Here is a 20429-nt window from a genome sequence, read left to right as displayed (position 1 = left end):
AATTGGTTCGTCTACCTTCCTAGCCAGTTCTACCTTCTTCTGACTGTGTGTGTTCTGCTCTCATCACATCTACTGTTTCATGAGAGATGCTGAGCAGAAAGCTTTTGAGGCATCCCTGTCACCTATTTTTGCAGACAAGATGTGATCTCCAGCAGCCCATAGCCCTGGAAAGAATGCTGTTTCTGTGGCATGTAAATTGGATTTTTTTTTTTTAGGTAAAACATTTGTAACAAAAATAAATAGATAAAAATAAATGATGTCTCCATCTCCAAGAGAGTATGTTTAAAGAAAATGTCATGATGTGGAAATAAAAGAGTTAGCTTTTCAGTTGCTACAGAAATTCTGTCTCACGTGTGAGGAACACTTTCAGGTTGGGGGTGGATGGGGTGGGCAGCTCTGGAATTGCTTTAAGGACATTTCAATTTTAAATAGAATTTTGTCTTTTTTCCCCCCTGTAACTTAATGAAGACCTTTTGTGGCTGTTTTTTTCTTTTTCTTTTTCTCCAATCCTCCCACTTTAGTTCTATCTCCCTTTTACTTAGAAACGTTGGAGCCCTTTCTAACTGACGATAATACACACTCTTTGAAAGATCATTCATTTAAAGTCAAATTATGCAAAATAGGAACTGAAATGTCATAATAAAAGTAGTTATAAATGATGTTTGATTGAAAACTTACCTTTTATAAATGAAGCTGAAAACATAGATGATTAGGTTATTTCATCATAAATAAGAAGTTATCATTATCATTCTTAGATGATGTCTGAAACCAGTATTGATTAGATAGGAAAGGTAATCATTTAGAGAAAAAAAATACTCTCTCCATTTTGATCAATTTTGAAAAAGTAGGATTCGAGGCCTTCACCATATTTTCTCAAGGGCTTACCTTGGGTTTTTGTTAGCTGTGAGAGTATGTTTCTGGTGTGCCTAATTTGTCATCATCTCTGTTGATTTTCTCTTTTCCAAACACTAACATGTGGAAATCTGCCATGGCCTCATTTGTCAATCATTTCATGTATTAACCAAGTAACTTAAATGCTTCTCTCCAAACTTTCATACATGGATCTTATAAAATATTACTTATTTTTTTCTTTTCATTTATTTTTATTATTGATTTAATAATGACTGACAAGATTGTGGAATAAGAAGAGTACAATCCCATACAGTTCCCACCACCAGAGTTCCATATCCCATCCCTTCCACTGGAAGTTTCCCTATTCTTTATCCCTCTGGGAGTATGGACCGAGGATTTTTTATGAGGTTCAGAAGATGGGAGATCTGGCTTCTGTAATTGCTTTTCCTCTGGACATGGGTATTGACAGGTTGATCGATACCCCCAGCCTGTTTCTATCTTTCCCTAATGGGGTAGGGCTCTGCAGAGGTGGAATTCTAGGACACATTGATGATGTCGCTTGCTAAGGGAAATCAAATTGAAATTCTTCTCTGCAATAGATTTGGACATTATTTTCATGTTATTGTGTTACTACAAATGATAATCAATAGTGATTTGAGGCTAAGAATTTATGATACAAATACCTCTAAGTAAGGAGAGGTCCTTGAGTAGGATCTGACTTTATGCCAATAGCATATCAAATAGCCCTTATTAAGGTACAGGGAGTCCTCTGTTTAGTGCTAACTTTCTGCTTTCCGCATTTCCATTTATACTTCCTTGCTCATCTGTGTGCCTTGGTAGCTTTGTGATTTTCAGGCCTTGTGACTACATTTGGAGTGTGTCTATTTCCTTGCAAATCTGGTGGCACCCAGTGGAGAAGAATCACTGGACAGGAAGCTGCAGCCCCTACCAACAATAGCTTTTTTAAAAAAATTTAAAAAGAAGCTCATATAGACACACCATGGTCACTCATCATGCAGTCACTCCCACTGCCCATGCAAGTGCAAGTGTACCTCACCTACAGACTTGTTTTATCCAGATTTTTGCCTCTTGATCCATATCTTCTATCTGCTTCTGATTTATTTAAATGCCACAACTACCTTGAGATTTATAAGACATTAATTCTTTGCTTCACCCATCTAGTGGACTCCCATTTTCATGGGAATGAGTAGAGAGCTGCTTTTTCAGGAGAGAGACAATGTGTTCCCAGCATGCCCCAGGGTGTCCCTAACAGCATTTGTGTTTCTAGACATGGGCAAGCCTGTTCTTGGATTGATTGCTTCACCCCCCCCCCCAGGTTCTCTTCTATCACACCCCAGCAGAGGATCTACCCAGGAAGTTGCTGCATGCTGAAGAACAGACTTTATAAGTCACATTTGTTATAGGAATGAGAAAGGGGAAATTCAGGGCTGTAATGGGGACATCTGTGTATGGAGTCAAATAGCTGAGGATATGAGGAAGATGGCGGGCATGTTTCCAGGGGCTGGCCTAATTCCTTCCTGGTTTGACTTCTCAACCACAGCCTTTCCTTACCCCAACTATCTGTGGACAGTGACAGAGAAGCCTCCCCCAGCATTTCTATTGCAAGGCCACCCAACAACCCTAGGCAGAGACTTCAGTTGGATAGTCAAATGAAAAGGGGACATAAGTTCAGAGGAAAGACTCCCCACCTCCCCATTCAGAGGTCCTAGGCCTCAACTAGAATCCCTCCCTTAAGGCTAGATGGAGGTGCACCTAGTTGAGCACACATATTATCACTCACAAGGACCCAGGTTCAAGCCCTTGCTGCCCACATGTGGTGGTGGTGGCAGTGGGGTGAGGAGGGGGCTTCACAAGCAAGACTGCAGAAGTCTCTATTTCTCTTCCTTTCTATCTCCCCCATGTCTCTCAATTTCTCTCTTTCCTATCAAATAAAAAAGATAAAAAAAAAAAGGTAAGAGAAAAGAAAAGAAAAAGAAGGGAAGAAAGAAATGGTTGGGAGTGGTGGATTCACAGTACAGGCACTGAGCCCCAGGGGGGGGGATTTTTTTTTAAGTCCACTTTTATTCTTCCCACCCCTTTATCCCAAACAGATCCCACACTCAGATCTTTATACAGAGGCACCTAGTACTGAAAATAGGGTATATAGCTTCCAAAGACTGTAAAATGCACCTAAAGACTTTTAAGTGTGAAATCCAGCCATTGTTTCTTAGAGACGTGGATGGTGGTTGGCTGTCAACATTATTGGGGCCTCTTACTGGTGCTTGTTAGGGAAGAACTTGGGATAATGAATGCCCTGCCATGTCTGGGATGGTTCCATGCAATGAAGCGTTAGCCCTTACTGAACTTGATTTCCCATTGCTCCATAGACATTTTTGTAGGGCCCATACTGCATCTAAAAGGACGTCACTTTTATTTTCATTTTTTTCCACTACTGCTAGAATCTATAATTTGACCTGGCCTATTGTTCCTTGTCTAATTAGGATTATTTTATCCTCTTTACTATCTCACAGAAATCTATCTGGCCAGCAAATTCATATCCTAATTGCGCATTTTATTCCTGGGTTATACTCTTGCTTTATCCTGTTTTCATACCCAGAGCAAGGTCAGACTTTTTACCAGTGAAAATAAGTATCTAACTGCCTCTGGTGAAGTTAGTCTCACATATTTATATAGTGACAAAAATGCTACTTTATTTTTAAAGATTTAATAATTTGCCATGTCTTATGTGGTAAAGACCAGAGCCTGGAGAAACTTTTCCTGTAAAAAAAAAAAAAATGAGATAGCAAATATTCAGGCTTTGCAAGACATATATTTTCTATGCTGCTTTTCTTTTCTTTTTTTTTTTTCCTGTTTGAATGGTATTTAAAAAGGTAACGTTTTGTTTTTTTTTTTTTTTTAATTTAATTCAGGAGCTGTGCATAGCCAAGCTCTGACTTGATTCTTACTGACCAACTGGAGTTCTTTGATTTGGGGGTTGGGGGGTGGGGAACGGTAGTCAATGTGGCCTGCAAAGACCTCCATGATCCCTCTAGCTGTTCTTAAGCTGCTTCCCATACATCTGACTGGATCATGGGCTGGTGTTTCTTCTTTCCTCACCGTATTCTAGAAGAGCAAGAATCTTCAGCAGTGTGCTCTCTGTGGGGTTGGAGGCAATTTAATTGATGGCGCTTGCCAATATCCAATATCCTAGGTGTAAATATACCTGCCACCCTCATTCTCAAGCTACCAAATCCTAGGTCTCTGGATCTGAAAGTGGAAGAGATATAAGGGAGCTCCAGGTCTTTGAGTTAGATTTATCTTTTAAACCAGCCTTTGTGCCTGCATTCCTGTCACCTGGCACTGTAACCAGAATAATAAGGATTCCAGAAATTCATTTGAACAAGTAAGTAATTGAATGAATGAATGGCTGGATGGAATAGTATATAGTAGAAAGTGGGGAAGCAACAGAACAAATATTTCAAAAATTAAAGGAAAGACTGCAGCATGACTTGGTTCAAGCTAAAAATCTCTCTTTTTTCTCATTTCCAGCATAAATCTGCTTACTAGGCCTCAGAATATTATAAGAAAGGACCTGATTAGACAAATTTACGAGGGCAAAAATCTCATTACAAAGTACATACATTAAGGGGGCCATGCATATTTTATTTCTTAATGAAAGGTTTTTTATTCTGAAAATGCTAATGAAAAAGTGAGAAAAGGGATGTCAGTAATGGAAAAGTTTCATACAGGGGTAATATGTGAGAAGAAACAATTTGTTTGACTAATATCCTTATTTTCATCTTGAAAATGAGATGTGAGGAGAGAGGAGGACACGGGCTTGTCCGTTTGTGAGGCATTTGCTAGTCCAGGCTCATTTCTGATGTGACTTTAACAAAACACCACTGCAGACACTCACTGGTTTGCTCTGAAGGTTTTTCCCTCATAGAGCTAACAATATTTAGTGCATAGATTAATGCCTCTTTGTCCTTTCACACACTCCTCCTTCCTCCTTTATTGCCAGCATTTCTTGCTTGGTTTTGTTCATTGTTTTGGGGTTTCCTTCTTACTTTAATATTTTCTTTCTTGGGAGCCAGGTGGTGGTGCACCTGGTTAAGTGCACACATTGCAGTGCTAAGGACACAGGTTCAAGCCCCTGGTCGCCACCTGAAGGGAGAAAGCTTCACAAGGTGAAGCAGAACTTCAGGACTCTCTCTCTCTCTCTCTCTCTCTCTCTCTCTCTCTCTCTCTCCCACCGCTCTCAATTTATCTCTGTCTCTATCCAATAATAAATTAAGTAAGGTGGCCAGGCAGTAGCAGTGGGTTAAGCACACGTGGCACAAAGCACAAGGACCAGCATAAGGATTCCAGTTGGAGCACCCAGCTCCCCACCTGCAGGGGAGTCACTTCGCAAGCGGTGAAGCAGGTCTGCAGGTGTCTATCTTTCTCTCCCCATCTCTGTCTTCCCCTCCTCTCTCCATTTCTCTCTGTCCTATCCAACAACAATGACACCAATAACAACAATAATAACTACAACAATAAAGCAACAAGGGCAACAAAAGGAAGTAAATAAATATTAAAAAAAAAGAATCCCAGTTTGAGCCCTCAGTTCCCCACCTTCAGGGAAGTCGCTTCATAAGCAGTGAAGCGGGTCTGTAGCTGTCTACCTTTCTCTCCTTCTCTCTTTCTTTCCCTCCCCTCTCAATTTCTGTCTGTCCTATCCAAGAACAACAGTAGCAATAACAATAATAAGAACAACAAGGACAACAAAAATGGGGAACGTGGCCTCCAGGAGCAGTGGATTTGTAATACAGGCAGCATGCCCCAGCAATAACCCTGAAGGCAAAAAATAAATTAACTAAAATATTTTTTAAATAATAATATTTTCTTTTTATTATTGAGGTGGCTAATGTTTTACAGTGCAGTCATTGACACATGACATGAGTATTATTTCATTATGCATCAAAACCCTGAAGTTTTTTTTCCTTCCTCCCCTCCCCGTCCTTTTCCAGCATTCTTTGCTTTGAAGAGAGACACCATGCCCAGTCCATGTTTTACTTTGTCTTCTTCTCCCTCTCTGTCCCTATTTATTAATCCTATTTATAACTGAGATCATTCAGTGTTTGTTCTTCACTCTTTGCCATATCTTCCTTAATATGATGTTTTTGAGTTCCATCTAAGATGATGCAAAGGAGATTCATCATTTTTTCCCCTTTTATTGACCTTGTTGTTTTAATGCTATTGTGGTTATTATTATTGTTGTTATTGATGTCATTGTTGTTGGATAGGACAGAGAGAAATAGAGAGAGGAGGGGGAGAGAAAGATAGACACCTGCAGACCTGATTCACTACTTGTGAAGTGATTCCCCTGCAGGTGGGGAGCTGGGGGCTTGAACCGGGATCCTTACGTAGGTCTTTGCACTTTGCTATGTGCGCTTCACCCACTGCGCTACCACCCGACCCCCAACTTCATCATTTTTAACAACTGCGTAGTAGTCCGTCATACATTAATGTTTTCTTAGTTCCCCTATAATCAACCCCTGAGACAAGGATTCATGTGCAATGCTTTGCGAAGGAGGTATCTCAGAAGAGACAAAAAAAAAAAAAAAGGGATTAGAGAAAGAACTAGAGTTCTAGTGTAATGTCAGGACGTATTGGCTATGGAGGATTTCATCAATCCAAGCACGTGGGGTAAAGGTCATTCTCAAGTGTGAGCCATGGGACCAGGTGGTGACACACCTGGTGGAGTGCACAGGTTATAGTGCACAAGGACTTGGGTTGGAGCCCCCTGTCTTCACCTGCAGGGGGAAAGCTTTGTGAGTGATGAAGCAGGTCTATGGATGTCTCTCTGTCTCTCTCCCTCTCTATTACCCCTACCCTCTCGACTTCTGGATGTCTCTATTCAATAAAGATAATAATAATTTTTTTTTTTAATTCAAGTGTGAGCCAGGACCCTGACTTTAACCCAAATAGTGGCAGTGGATCTGAGACTTCACCATAGATACCACCAAACTCTATCTTAAAGTAAAAGCTTCCAAGGAAAGTCACAGGTAGCTAGCACTCAAAACAGAAGCATTTAAAAGTCAGAGGCAAAATGCTATGAAGTCTGGGTAGAAGACCAATGCTGTCCATCCACCATAATTTGCTATGAAGTGATTAATGACTTTCATCCTGTGATCTCTAGAAAGGGTTCTGAATGATCTGGAATACATGTTAAACTATTTTTCTAAAGGCAAGGCCATTCAATTCTTCTTCTCTGGTTTGACTTTTGTTTGCAGAAATTTTCCCACTTTATCTTTGAGCACACCATCTGGAAAAACTCAAGTTGGAAGTGGAATTCCCCAGAAAATGCAGGTAGCTTGAAGATGTACTAACCTGCATCTTACATTCTAGCAACTCCCTATCTGTGTAACTCCCTATCTGTGTAACTTCTTATTGCCCCCATAAATGGTAGGTAGGCTTCCATAGCTAAAGTGCTAGTTACCACATCTCTGCTTGAATTTATAGACACATCATAGAATTTATAGAGTTAGCCAAGGACCCTAAAAGCAAACTAATCTCAAAGTACCATGTTACAACAATGCCCCAGTTTTACTTGCAGAAAATTTATTTGAAGCCTCCAGCTTCTGGGTCTCTGTAAGTAAGCTCTGTGCAGAGTACTGACCTACGTTTTTATTGGAGAGTGAGAGGTTGCTACAGGAGTCCTCATAGCTGAGGAAAAGATGCCTGTCCTTGCCCTGAAAAAAGAGTGGAGAGCCTCAAACACAGCTGTACAGAGGAAAGAATCTACAGTCAGGTTTCTTGGCCCTTTTCCTTTAAGAGCTGGGTGACACTGGCTAGATATTTTTACCTCTCTGTGTTTCTGGTCTGTACACTAAAAGTACATCACAGTTATTTATTGGAAAGCTAGAAGGACTATATGAGATAAGACTTGTAATACCCTGAAAACAGTGCTTGGCACTCTACAAATACTCAGCAAATGTTAGGTGTTGCATCACGCTGAAAAGAGAAGCATGAGAAACCTCAGATGACTTTTCTTTCTCTTACAAAAAAGACTTTTTTTCCTGGCTTAGAGATCTGCTGAAATGGCCTTGAAAAGTCTCTAGCTTAGTGTTATTCTTGGGTTTCTGAGCCCAGGCTGGCAGGCAGGGGCTGGGGGTGGGGGTGGGTGGCCACTGTCTGATCTAACAGCTTCTCATTTGTCTTTTGGAATGAAGCCCTTTGTAGGAAAAAAAAAAAAAAAAAAAGTGGTGTCAACTCTGACTGCAGTGCGCAAGTGGGATCTTAGTAAAGAAAAGGTATGGAGAAATGAGAAGGTTTGTGCAGATCAAGGTGGTCAGTTCATCTTCTCTCTGAATGGAGGGTAGAAGGGAGGATCGAGATGGGTGGAGGGCTCCACCCATCAAATAAGGAGTCAGACCTCAGGTATCTGAGGAGTACTAGAGGGGGCTGTAATCCCCCATTCTCCTTTCTTTCCCGCTGTCTCTAAGGCACAGCTGAAAGCAAGACAAGGCAGGAAGAGGGTAATTCAAATCACAGGCCACTCCCATGCCCTAGAGGTCTGTATGTATATTCAGTGTGGCCTTGAACCTGGGGTTGATGATATGTCAGATTCTGTGAGCATCTGTGGGCACACATGGCAGTCCACATCCCAGATGGAGCTACCAGGACTGCTGTGGCCTAGTGCTCCAGTCTGCTGATGGGGGAAGAAATGGCAGAGGCAGACAGCTGGGCTGTGTTTGGATCATCCGAGGTGAAGTCTGAACATGGTTGTTCACATTCTGTGCTCCCCTAACTGGATTCTCTTCCTGTCTCTCATGCTTTTTGGATTTTTCTTCTTCCATTACTGCCTGCTCATTCTCATACTTGTCCTATAGGAAGAAAAAAAAAAAGCCTGTGGGCTTTTATTAGGGGTTTAAAAACCACACTGGAGAGGAGTCGGACGGTAGCACAGCGGGTTAAGCGCAGCTAGCACGAAGCGCAAGGACCAGCGGAAGGATCCCAGTTCGAGCCCCTAGATCCCCACCTTCAGGGGAGTCGCTTCACAGGCGGTGAAGCAGGTCAGCAGGTGTCTATCTTTCTCTCCTCCTCTCTGTCTTCCCCTCCTCTCTTGATTTCTGTCTGTCCTATCCAACAACGACATCAATAACTACAACAATAAAACAACAAGGGCAACAAAAGGGAATAAATAAAACAACAAAAAAAGTAGAATTAGATGAAGTGCGTAAGGCACTCCAGTTATTGCTGTTGATGTAGATGAGCCTTGTATAATTGGAATGTATGATGAGATTTATAAAGCTATTTCTGATGAAGTAGATTTAAAATGCAAATGTCTGGGGACAAGGAGGTAAAGAGAGGGAAAAAGGGAGGGACTGTTGGATGTAATAGTAGGTATATATGTGACTTGGAAAGGAAAAGAAGATGGGCCCCCCCCCACACACAAAGGCCAAATATATACAAATATAGACAGATAGTTATATAAATAATAATTGACCCATATCTGCAATGGAGAACTGCTGTAGCTTACAATGGAGGGAATGGGGATCCAGAAATCTGGTGGTGGTAAGGGTGTGGAGTTGTACCCTTGTTATCTTGTAATTTTGTGAATCAATAATAAGTCACTAATAATAATAAGAAGAAGAAATTAGTGTCACATTACAAAGACAATGACAGCCATGCAAGTGTTCCTACAATGCCTGAATTGTTGAGCTGAATACCTGAACTCTGTTTCTTTGTCTTTTCTTTCTTCCTTCCTATCTTTCTCTCTTTCTTTTTGTCTAGTTACATTTGTCAGATATCCTTTTCCTTGTAACTAAAAAGATAAGACCTGGTCAAACGAATTGAACAAAAAGGTCCTGTGCAGCCAAAAGCATAAGCCCATTTTGTGGATCAGAAACCAGTGCCAACATATCCCTTCTCTGTCTTTTCTCCCTTTCTTGCTCATTCTCCCCACTCCCTTTATTTTTCTTTTCCTTCCTCCTTCTTTTAGTGCAGCAGTCAGCCTGCCCCTTACTTTGAGCTGAAAACTCCCTGTGAGCTCCACCTTTTATCACCTGAGTTTTCTAATGGATATATTTGCATGGGTTTGATGGTGTGATAAAGCTGCTTCCTTAGCTTTGTCATATATCAAAGGCCAAACCTTGTACTCCTAAATGTCAGACTCCCGGAGATCATTTTTACAATGATGTGAAATTCAAATCTTGAAAGGGTAATCTGATAGGTGAGAACTGCTTTGGTACTAAGACTTATAAGGCACCTCTCTCTCTCTCTCTCTCTCTCTCTCTCTCTCTCTTCCCCCCCACAGTCACCTGAATGAACATTCTCATTTCCTCCTCAAGAAGGGGCCATAACCCCCTGCCTTTGCCTCACCTGTCACAGAAGAAGCTAACTCTGCAGAATCAGGAGGAGGTAGCCAGCTAATGCGAATGGCATCAATAACTGCAAGAAACATCCCCATCATCTCACTCGCATCCATTTCAGATGCATGTTCTTAGCGGAAAAACAGTGTCCAAAAGGCAATCATTGTCATGATGGCTTCTCTGTCTCCAAGTAACATCTCCTTATTTCTTGTGATTGTCAGCATGAGTCCCATGGCACTGTTCCCTATTTGTACCTCACCTGTTTTCTGAGTCTGTCTCTCTCTCTCTCTCTCTCTCTCTCTCTCTTTCTCTCTCTGTCTTCCACTGGGTAGCAAAGCCCCCTCACCATCTGGAACAGTGGCTTTGGGAGAGGCACTCTAAATAGTTGGTGGAATTCTGAGAGTCAGGGAATGAGCAAGGTGGACTGCAAGGAAGAAAGCATTTAGGCAGGAAATTGCCATTTTTCTAGCTAGTTTCAGATACACACACACACACACACACACACACACACACACACACACACACACACTCCTGCCCCTGTGCCTGAGTGTGCCCTGGACACTGCACCACTCACCTACATCATGTGGCCCAGGAGGTGGGACAGTAGATAAAGCCTTGGATTCTCAAGCTTGAGAGCCCAAGTTCATCATATGTGCCAGTAATACTCTGATTCTCTCTCTCTCTCTCTCTCCCTCTCTGACCCAGAGCCTGCTCAGCTCTGGTTTATGGTGGTGCAGGAGATTGAACCTGGGACTTTGAAGCCTCAGGCATGAGGGTCTTTTTGCCTAACCATTATGCTATCTACCCCATCATTTCTCTTTCTTTTCCTCTTTTTTTCCCCATAAATAGATAGATAGATAGATAAATAAATAAATAAATAAATAAATAAATAAATACAAAAAGTCAGAAGTTACAATGTAATCCTTATGGGGAGGATTCATCTGTTCACTGAGAATCACATCTCTGACATGCTCCATAGGAACTAACACTGAGACCACTTCAAGGGCTGGGCCCCTCTCAGCCACCCACCCCTCACAGTTGTTTTCTTTCCTCTCTAGTGCGGATGGGACTTCTGATGAGGTCATGCAGATCGACATTGAAATAGAAGGGCCCAGTGACCCACCTGTCACTCAGCTGGTCACCTGGCAGGTGGAATATCCTGGCGACATCACCTCTGACTTGGGTGTGTCCAAGATTTTCGTGAGTCAGAAGGAGCTGATGGGCATGGTGCCGATGGCCATGGTAAGGACATCTTCCCCCCATGCTAATGCAGAACTCGGCGAAGGAGAGGTTTTATTTTTTTCACCAGTGTGTGTGTATGTGTGTGTGTGTGTGTGTGTGTGTAATCACATTTGAAACCTGTATTTCTTCTTCTTTTCTGTTTTCTGCACTTCTAAGAACTTGAGCTTGTGCAATTTGACTGCTCCTATGTATTTTTTTTTTTATTCAGATAGAGTGAAAATTAGAAAGAAATGGGAGAAAGAGGAAGGAGAAACAGAAATACCTCAAGAAGCTTTATCCCCTGTAGGTGGGGAGCAGCAGCTTGAACCCAGGTCCTTGTGCATGACTCATATGTGTGCTCAACAGAGTGTGCTGCCACCTGACACCCAGAAACATATTTTCCTAATGACTATTCTCAGAATATTCTTTAGGAAAGGAAACCAAAACCAAGGTATTATGTGGAGGGGCTTCTACTATGGGAAATTGAAGATTTTAATACTATATTTATGTTGTAAATGGGGATATTTAAGGATCTCAAAACATATGCACATTGAGAGACTAAATCAAGAGCTGGCAAAATAACTCTCTTAATGTGTTGCTTTGCTGTGTGCATGAGCTAAGTTCAAGCCTGATCCCTACCACATTGAAGGAAGCTTCTGTGGCATGCCCCACTCCCATGACTCTGTATTTATCTTAAAAAAATAATAGAGAAAGACCAAACACATTAAGTGTATAAGTGAATTGTGACAGGTGACCCAATCCCACCTGCCTCAGCCAGTGTTTACCCTGCAGAAAAGCCAGACTGAGCTTCAAATTTCTGAAGACTCACTGTTCACATGAACCCTTAATAAGGTATTCTAATGTAAAACGTCCACTTGCACGTGTTGACGGCCAATTAAAACAATTAAAACACCTACTGGGTAAGAGGAGTTGACTCTATTCTGTTCATGGGCCATCTATTCATAAAGTGTAATCTAAGATGTAGCACACAGAGTCTGCCATGGCCTACCCCCACCCCCACCCCCAGACTCTTAGGAACTCCTACCAAGGACTCCTATGTTTTCTTTCTTTTTCTTTTTTTATTATTTGATAGGACAGAGAGATATTGAGAGGGGAATGGGAAATTGAAAAGGAGAAAGAGAGACACAGCACTCCTTTATCACTCATGAAACTTACCCCCTTGCAGGTGAGGACCAGGGACTTAAACACAGGCCCTCTCATATGGTAACGTACACACTCTGCCAGGTGTATTACCATGCAGCTCTACAATCATCTGTTTTCTAATGTGAAGTTTCACCAATCTGATGTGGGCATGTTGTCTGCAAGCAATAACCCAAGCTTTCTATCACAAAGGGGCCTTTGTCTATCACAAGTGAAGTATGAGTTGACCTCTGTCTCGACTGCCTGGTGTCTCCCCTCACAATCTATTAGGAAAAACTGACAAGTGTGATTATGTCGTGCTGAAAGACACCAGAAATCAATCTTTCAATGGGAGGCACCGCAGACAGTTGCCTAGTGACAATAAGTTAGTTGTTAGGCTGTTCATTAGAAAGTAAATGCATCTGGGGCTTGAGTCGATGTGGACTCTAATTAACCATTTCTTGTATTGTAGAGGTGTTGAGCTACCCAAGGGTTATCACTGCATGTATGGCCATGGCATGTCTTTGTGTAGGCTGCTAGCTGTTCTGTTACTGGGAATGGCAAGAGTGTTTGTCTTGAATAAGTCATCCTTCAGATGAGCTTTTATTTACATCATTATTATTATTGTTATTATTAGTATTTCCACCAGAGTTATAACTGAGGCTCCATGCCCACCCAGTTCTAAGGCACTCTAGGGCCCCCTTTTTTGTTTTCAGATAGAAGCTGAGAGAGAACAAAAGAGACACCGCAATACTGCTTTAATGCTCGTGAAGCTTCCTACAGTTGCTCCCATGCATTGGAACTGAATCTGGGTTCTTTGTACATGATAAAGTGTGCAGTCCACCAGATGAACTATCTCATAGCCTCTCCGATGAAATAAACTATTTTTTGTTACCCTGGTTGTTTTTACCATTGTTGTGGTTATTACCATCATTGTCATTGATGTCATTGTTGCTGGATAGGACAGAGAGAAATGGAGAGAGGAGGGGAAGACAGAGGGGAGGAGAGAAAGATATACACCTGCAGACCTGCTTCACTGCCTGTGAAGCGACTCCCCTGCAGGTGGGGAGCCAAGGGCTCAAATAGGGATCCTTCCGCCAGTCCTTGTGCTTTGTGCCATGTGCGCTTAACCCACTGCACTACCACCCGACCTCTGAAATAAACTTCTTTTATTTATATTTATTTATTTTTGGATGGATAGAGACTGAGAGAAATGAAGATGGGAGGGGAAGATAGAGAGTGAGAGAGATAAAGACACCAGCAGCCCTACTTCACAACTCATGAAGTTTTCTCCCTATAGCTGGAGAGTGGAGGCTTGAACCTGGATCCTTGTGCATTGTAATGGATGTACTTAACCAAATGTGCCACCACCTGGCCCTTAAGTTTTAGATTTTTCTAAACAGTGTTCACTGTTGTGTTCAGCAGCAGCTGGTCTACTCTGTTTCTGGCACTCATTGTCTCACCTACCTGGAAGCCCTTATTGATTTTGCTGCCTCCTACAAGCCCTATTTTTCCTCACAAGCCATCCCCAACCTCTGGAACCTTCTTATCTTCCACCATCCTTTCCTGTTATGACCCATGAATGCCATAACTGGGTACCATGGCAGAGCCAGAAAGAATCTCAGCTAGACTTAGTGAAACTTTTGCCAATGTGGTTGAGTGGATATGGAAGGTTTGTTACATGTGCACAACAAAATATGACTCAGTAGTCCACAGTAAAGTAATACAGCATGGTTGGAACAGAAGGGAATCTCCCTAAGTGAAGTGAACCAGAAGGGGGAAAAAAGGCAAATTCGGGTAGTTGTCAGCCAGGTGTGGAATTTAAGAAATAAAGGAAGGAAAAAGACAGGGTGAGACATAAATAAACCCTGATTCTGTGTCTGCAGATCTGAGGTTACTAGATAAAGAAGGGGGACAAGGAATGTGGGAGGAGGTCATAATGTCCAGCAGCGGAGAGATGTGACACTTTGGTGGTGAGCATGATGTGCTAATACATATTTTGGGGAGGTGTGAAATTGTACTCCTGTCACAAGCGTGTGGGAAAGCAGTATTTCCCCAAGAGACAAAATGGAAAACAGATTTTTTTTTTTTGCAAATGCCCCTAAGGGCTGAATGCATTAGAGCTCCCTGCTCACCTCTCTACCTTCTACTAGCCAATGATGACTTAAATTTGACAGATGCATTTCTTTATTTTAAAACAATTAATTTATTTGTTAATTAATTCATTTGTTTGAGGGAGAAAGAGAGGCACCTGGAACACTGCTTCACCGCTTGTGAAGCTTCCCCCTGCAGGTGGCAACCGGGGTCTTGAACCTGAGTTCTTTATTCTGCACTGTAACATGTGCACAACCGAGTGCAATACCACCCAGCCCCATGTTTCTATTTTGATGTGGAAGAAGCCTTGAGGTTGGTGATGCGGAGTTGGTATAGTGCCCCAGGCCAACAGAGACATGTTGCATATTTATTTCTACTTCAACAGCAGTGTCCTCAGAGACCATCCTCAGGCTACCTCATGGTTCAAAATGGCACTTGGAAGGTCAGTCATCCTGTCCCTATTGTGCAGACCATTAAAAGCAAGAAATGTATAAGAGCAAAAGCCAGTTTCCTTTCACTGCCAGGAATGTATCATCACAATTAAGCGTATTATTTCTGATTATATCCCATTGGGGAAAAAAAACTCTTCATCTCTGTTTGAAGGAAGTCTTAAATTTTTCGTACGGTACATTGCTCAAATTCTTTCCTGAGGAGGAGAGGAGAGCATATATCACAGAGCAATTAAAGTCATTGCAATAATCCTTCTTCATTCCCACATGGGGAAGCTGAGGATGGAGAGGTCATTCATTTTGGTACCTGAGTGCTCTCCCTTCTGCGTAGATCTTTATGAGCCACTGAGGAGAGAACAATAGTAAAGCTAAGTCATAGTCTCCACTTAGTCGTTTTGTGACCAGAATGAATTTTACTGCCTCAGTTTTCTTATTGAAAATGTAGATAAACAGACAGATAGATAGACAGACACATCTATCCTTAAGGTTACTGTATAGATTAAAATGATCACTCAAGAGGGCTTTAGCAATGTTGGTCCAGAGCAAACAAGTAATTGATATCCAATACTGTTACAATCACTTCATTACCAAATGCAAGTATGAACTACACACGGCAAGATGTCAACTCTCAAGAAAGGGACTTGGTCGCATCTCCATTTAAACATCCATGGTCTGACAAGATTTTACTTTTACATTATGGAGTGCTTCTGTAATTCTCCACTGGACATGGGCATAGAGAGATTGATCCACACCCCCAGCCTGTTTCTGTCTTTCCCTAGTGGGGCAGGGCTTTGAAGAGGTGGGGTTCCAGGACACATTCGTGAGGTCATCTGCCCAGGGAAGTCTGGTTGGTGTCATCATAGCATCTGCAACTTGGTGGCTAAAAAACGTTAAGATATAAAGCACAACAAATTGTTTAATAATTAGGAATCTAAAGGTAAGAATAGAGCAGATGAGATTTGGAGCATGGTCATCTGTTGAGCCTGCAGATGTTTGTTTAATTTGTATGTAACCAAATCCATTGATATTTTCTATCATGGATGCACCCTTCACCCCCATATTGTGACTGAGAAGAAAAAATGTAATTGTTTTATTTGCTTGTGGAAGATCTCTAAACATTAAAACACTCAGACATGGCAGATGTGAATTCTTAGACTGCAGTCTTCAAAAAATCAGACTGAAAGACAACTGCTTTTATACTATTATTAAGGATTTGAGATCAATTTGGAGTGAGACTCATGGGCCCACTGTTCTTTGTAAGATGTATAATTCCATCTCCAGGAAAGCTTTGAAATGAGATGCAGTTAAGAGCTTACATTCAGAGTTAATTTTCCAAAAAGACCTTCTTATTTTTTTTTCTTTTTCTTTGATACTTGGTGTGTTTTTCTTCAAGTCTGGGGCCTTAAAAGCTTTTTCTCTTAAGCCATTTGTGTGTTTCTATAGGTTTTATTGCACCATTGTTTTCCGCTCAGGAAAGGATACCTAATTCTCTTGCAGATAAATGTATTATTGCCCTTAAGGAGAAAGTTTTTCAGAGATTGTCGCTAAATTTGCATTAACAACAATTTAATTAGTGCATGTCTCTAATGGCATCAAACCGCCTGGTTCCAGGGTGCATTTCTTTGAAGAGTTGAAGTACATCTTATTGAGGGAGGGGCAGCTTCTCAAGATTCTTTTTTTAAAAAATAATTATTTATTTATTTATTTATTTATTCCCTTTTGATGCCCTTATTGTTGTCATCATTGTTGAATAGGACAGAGAGAAATGGAGAGGGGAGGGGAAGACAGAGAGGGGGAGAGAGAGACACCTGTAGACCTGCTTCACCACCTGTGAAGCAACACCCCTGCAGGTGGAGAGCCAGGGCTCGAACCGGGATTCTTACGCTGGTCCTTGCACTTTGTGCCACCTATGCTTAACTCGCTGCACTACCGCCCAACTACTCAAGATTCTTTTAACACTCTTCTCTCCTCATTCTCTTTTGAGTTTTGGCCAAAAGACGTGTTTTGAGCTTCCACCAGAAGTCAGAGATGTCCTGTATTTTGATGTTGATATAGATCCATTTGACTGTCAGATCAGCTGATTGTTGAAAATAAGATGACACTTGTTCTTCTTTTGTATTAAAGCAGTGAAAGTTTTTGTTTATCTTTACAGAGAGAGAAAGAGAGATGGGGGGGGAAGAGATGGCACAGTACGGCCCCACCCTGTGCAGGTGCTCCTGACTGGTGAATGTGTGCTTGAATCTAGGTCCTCATGCAGAACAAAGTGTGTGCTCTGCTGAGTGAGCTGTCTCCTGGCCCCCTGGGTTCTTTTTAAATAAAGCAGTCTCTTTATTCCCATGGACAGTGATCTTGGTGAGAGAGGTGGAGTGAATGACTCAATTTTCTTCTTTCTTCCCTTCCTCCTCTTTCTCTCCCCCTCTTCCTTCTTGCTGCCAGGGTTATTGCTGGAACCCACTGCCTACATGACTCTACTGTTCCTGGTTGCCTTTTTTTTTTTTTGAAAAAAAGGTGAGGGGCCATGTGGTACTGCACCTGGTTGAGTGCACATATTACAAAGCTCAAGGGCCCAGGTTCAAGCCTCCAGTCCCCACATGTAGGGGGAAAGCTTTGCAAGAGATGAAGAAGAATTGCATATGTCTCTCGGTCTCTCTCTCTCTCTCTTTCTCTCACCCTCTCCCTCTCAATTTCCAGATGCCTCTATTCAATAAATAAATTAAAATAACTAAAAATTTTTTGAAAAGAGAGAAAAGGTGAGAGACAGAATTGGAGAGAGAGGATGAGAAGGGACTGGGTGGTAGCACACCTATCACCCTGTGCAAGGACCTGCGTTCAAGCCCCTGATTCCCACCTGCAGGGTGAATGCATATTGAGGGTGAAGCAGTTCTTTCTTTTTTAATTTTTTTTAATATTTATTTTATTTATTTATTCCCTTTGTTGCCCTTGTTGTTTTATTGTTGTAGTTATTATTGTTGTTGTCATTGTTGGATAAGACAGAGAGAAATGGAGAGAGGAGGGGAAGACAGAGTGGGAGAGAAAGATAGACACCTGCAGACCTGCTTCACCGCCTGTGAAGTGACTCCCCTGCAGAGGGGGAGACGGGGCTCGAACCGAGATCCTTATGCCGGTCCTTGTGCTTTGCGCCACCTGCGCTTAACCCGCTGTGCTACAGCCCGACTCCCGAAGCAGTTTTTTCTCTCTCTCCCTCTCTGTCTCCTCTTTCCTCTCAATTTCTCTCTGTCCTGTCAAAGAGAAGTAAAAAGGAAGGAAGGAAGTGTTGTTAAAATTCGGCAGCTCTAGCTGGCCGGGCTAGCTTCACAGGCGGGTAACAGAGATGCGGAGACAACAGCTGGGCAGGGAAGCTGTATTCCTTTATTCAGGAACAATGATTCATAAACTAAAACAAACTAATCACCAAACAGAACTCTGATGTCTCTTTCCCGCGGCGCAAGCACTCTCTCTTACTCTCCAACTCAGGAACCCTCCAACTCTGGGACTCTGGAACTCTTCAACTTTGGAACCCTCTCTCGGGGCTTCTAGGGGCGGGGCCAAGCGGGCGGGAAAACTAACTGGACTGATCCAATTCTCTTGGTAGCAGAGGATGGTTGCTGGGAGCAGTGGATTTGTAGTGAAGACACTGAACTGGATTGATAGATGGATAGATAGGTAGATAGATAGATAGATAGATAGATAGATAGATAGATAGGTAAGTAGGTAGATAGATAGATAGATAGATAGATAGATAGATAGATAGATAAATAGATAGATAGGGTAAGATACAACTGCAGCACTGTTGCACTGCTTATGAAGCTTCCCCACTGCTGGTGGAGATGGGATTGGAAGCCATGTTCTTGAGCATGATGATATGTGCAGGACTTCACACGCTGTAGCACGCATGCTCTACTGGGTACACTACTCCAAATGGCTTGACTTTCAAAGGGTAGAGGAACATGTCTCGTCCCTCCTCTGGATTCTGACTAAGCCTTCATGTCACCATGAAGGCATCAAATCTTGATACCATGTTTTATTTATAGAATGAATGGAGCTGTGGTTTTTTTTTTACAGAAATGATCCCCAAAGCACTAGAGCCGGTTCTTGGTGAAAGAGAGGAGTTTTATTACACTGGTGTGTAGGACACTCCAGATTGCTTCTGGAAGTTCTCCCCCACACCTTGGAAAAGCCCACAGTTTTGTTGCCATCCCCTTCCCCAAATGGGCGGAGGGCGCAGATTTATTTCACTGTTACAAAATAGGCAGAAACATTTTCATGGAATTGCTATATATGCTTCTTATCTGTGACCTTGGTATGGTCAGAGAAAGGGGAGGCCTAGTTCATGGTATGTATCAGTCAGGAGACAGCTGGATTCCTCCCTAGTCATCCTTACCTTTTAGCACCATTGTCTGGGGCTTATTAGCTTAGGAATGTGTAGGCGAGGTGGGGTAGCAACTACAGCCACTGTTTTAATTGCCAGGAGAGCAAGCACAAAGGAAATGCAGTTTTAGGCTATGTCCCTATATCACAGAGAAACTTCTAATCTCTACCAGGCACACAGATTAAAGTATTTACACAGGGTGAATCAGGAGAGTGTGTACACTGTATTCATCTATTTCCCATAACAGTTTCAAATAAAACTAGCTAGGCAACGCAATCAGGATGGTCAATGTCTTCTCTTTGAAAACAACTAGGGTGAAAGCCTGTGGTTTTTACTGTAACACAGGAATACAGCTGTGCCTGACTGACCAGCCATCAGATCTTTGGGAAAAGCATGCAGCTCTCTCCAACAGAGCAAGAGAATCTGCTAAGCTCTGTGCTCTTTTGTAGATGGACATCATGGGCTAATGGGAGCTGGGTACATCTCAATATTCCCCATAGAATTGAACTCCCAAGCCACCTCAACCAAGGAATCCTCCTTCATTCTCACAGTCACATATCATACTGCTGGCGTTTTTCCTCTGTGCACCCAGTGAGGACAGGGAACAACTCTCAGACTCAAGACACTCCTAAATTATATTTCCTGATTGAGATCATACCATCGGGAGTTAGAATAGTCAAGATCTATAGCCAAGATACTTGGGAAGACAGTCAACTCAGTGTGTCTATTATGTACCTTGTGTCACTCAAGAGGCTTAACTTGGGGTCTAGGTGGTGGAGCACCCAGCTGAGCACACACAATACCATATATAAGGATTCGAGTTCAGGTTCCCTCTCCCCACCTACAGGGAGAAGCTCAAAAGCAATAAAGCAGGTTTGCAGGTGCCAATCATTTCTCCCACTCTGTTTCCCCTCCCTTCTCAATTTCTCTCTGTCTCCATTAAATTAA

General features: G+C 42.2%; 1 protein-coding gene across 1 annotated transcript in view; it reads left to right on the top strand.

Moving 5' to 3' along the window:
* LOC103128887 (transmembrane protein 132D) overlaps positions 1-20429 on the top strand; it is a 661492-nt gene that overhangs the window by 529050 nt on the left and 112013 nt on the right. Inside the window, exon 4 of the mRNA XM_060192666.1 lies at positions 11267-11450. Coding sequence (XP_060048649.1) covers positions 11267-11450 — 184 coding nt within the window. The remainder of the gene's footprint in view (positions 1-11266; positions 11451-20429) is intronic.

The sequence above is a fragment of the Erinaceus europaeus genome, chromosome 6 (assembly GCF_950295315.1).
Source record: "Erinaceus europaeus chromosome 6, mEriEur2.1, whole genome shotgun sequence".
NCBI classification, from domain to species: Eukaryota; Metazoa; Chordata; class Mammalia; order Eulipotyphla; family Erinaceidae; genus Erinaceus; species Erinaceus europaeus.
Note: the sequence above shows the minus strand (reverse complement) of the source record. Positions and strands in the feature narration are given on the sequence as shown.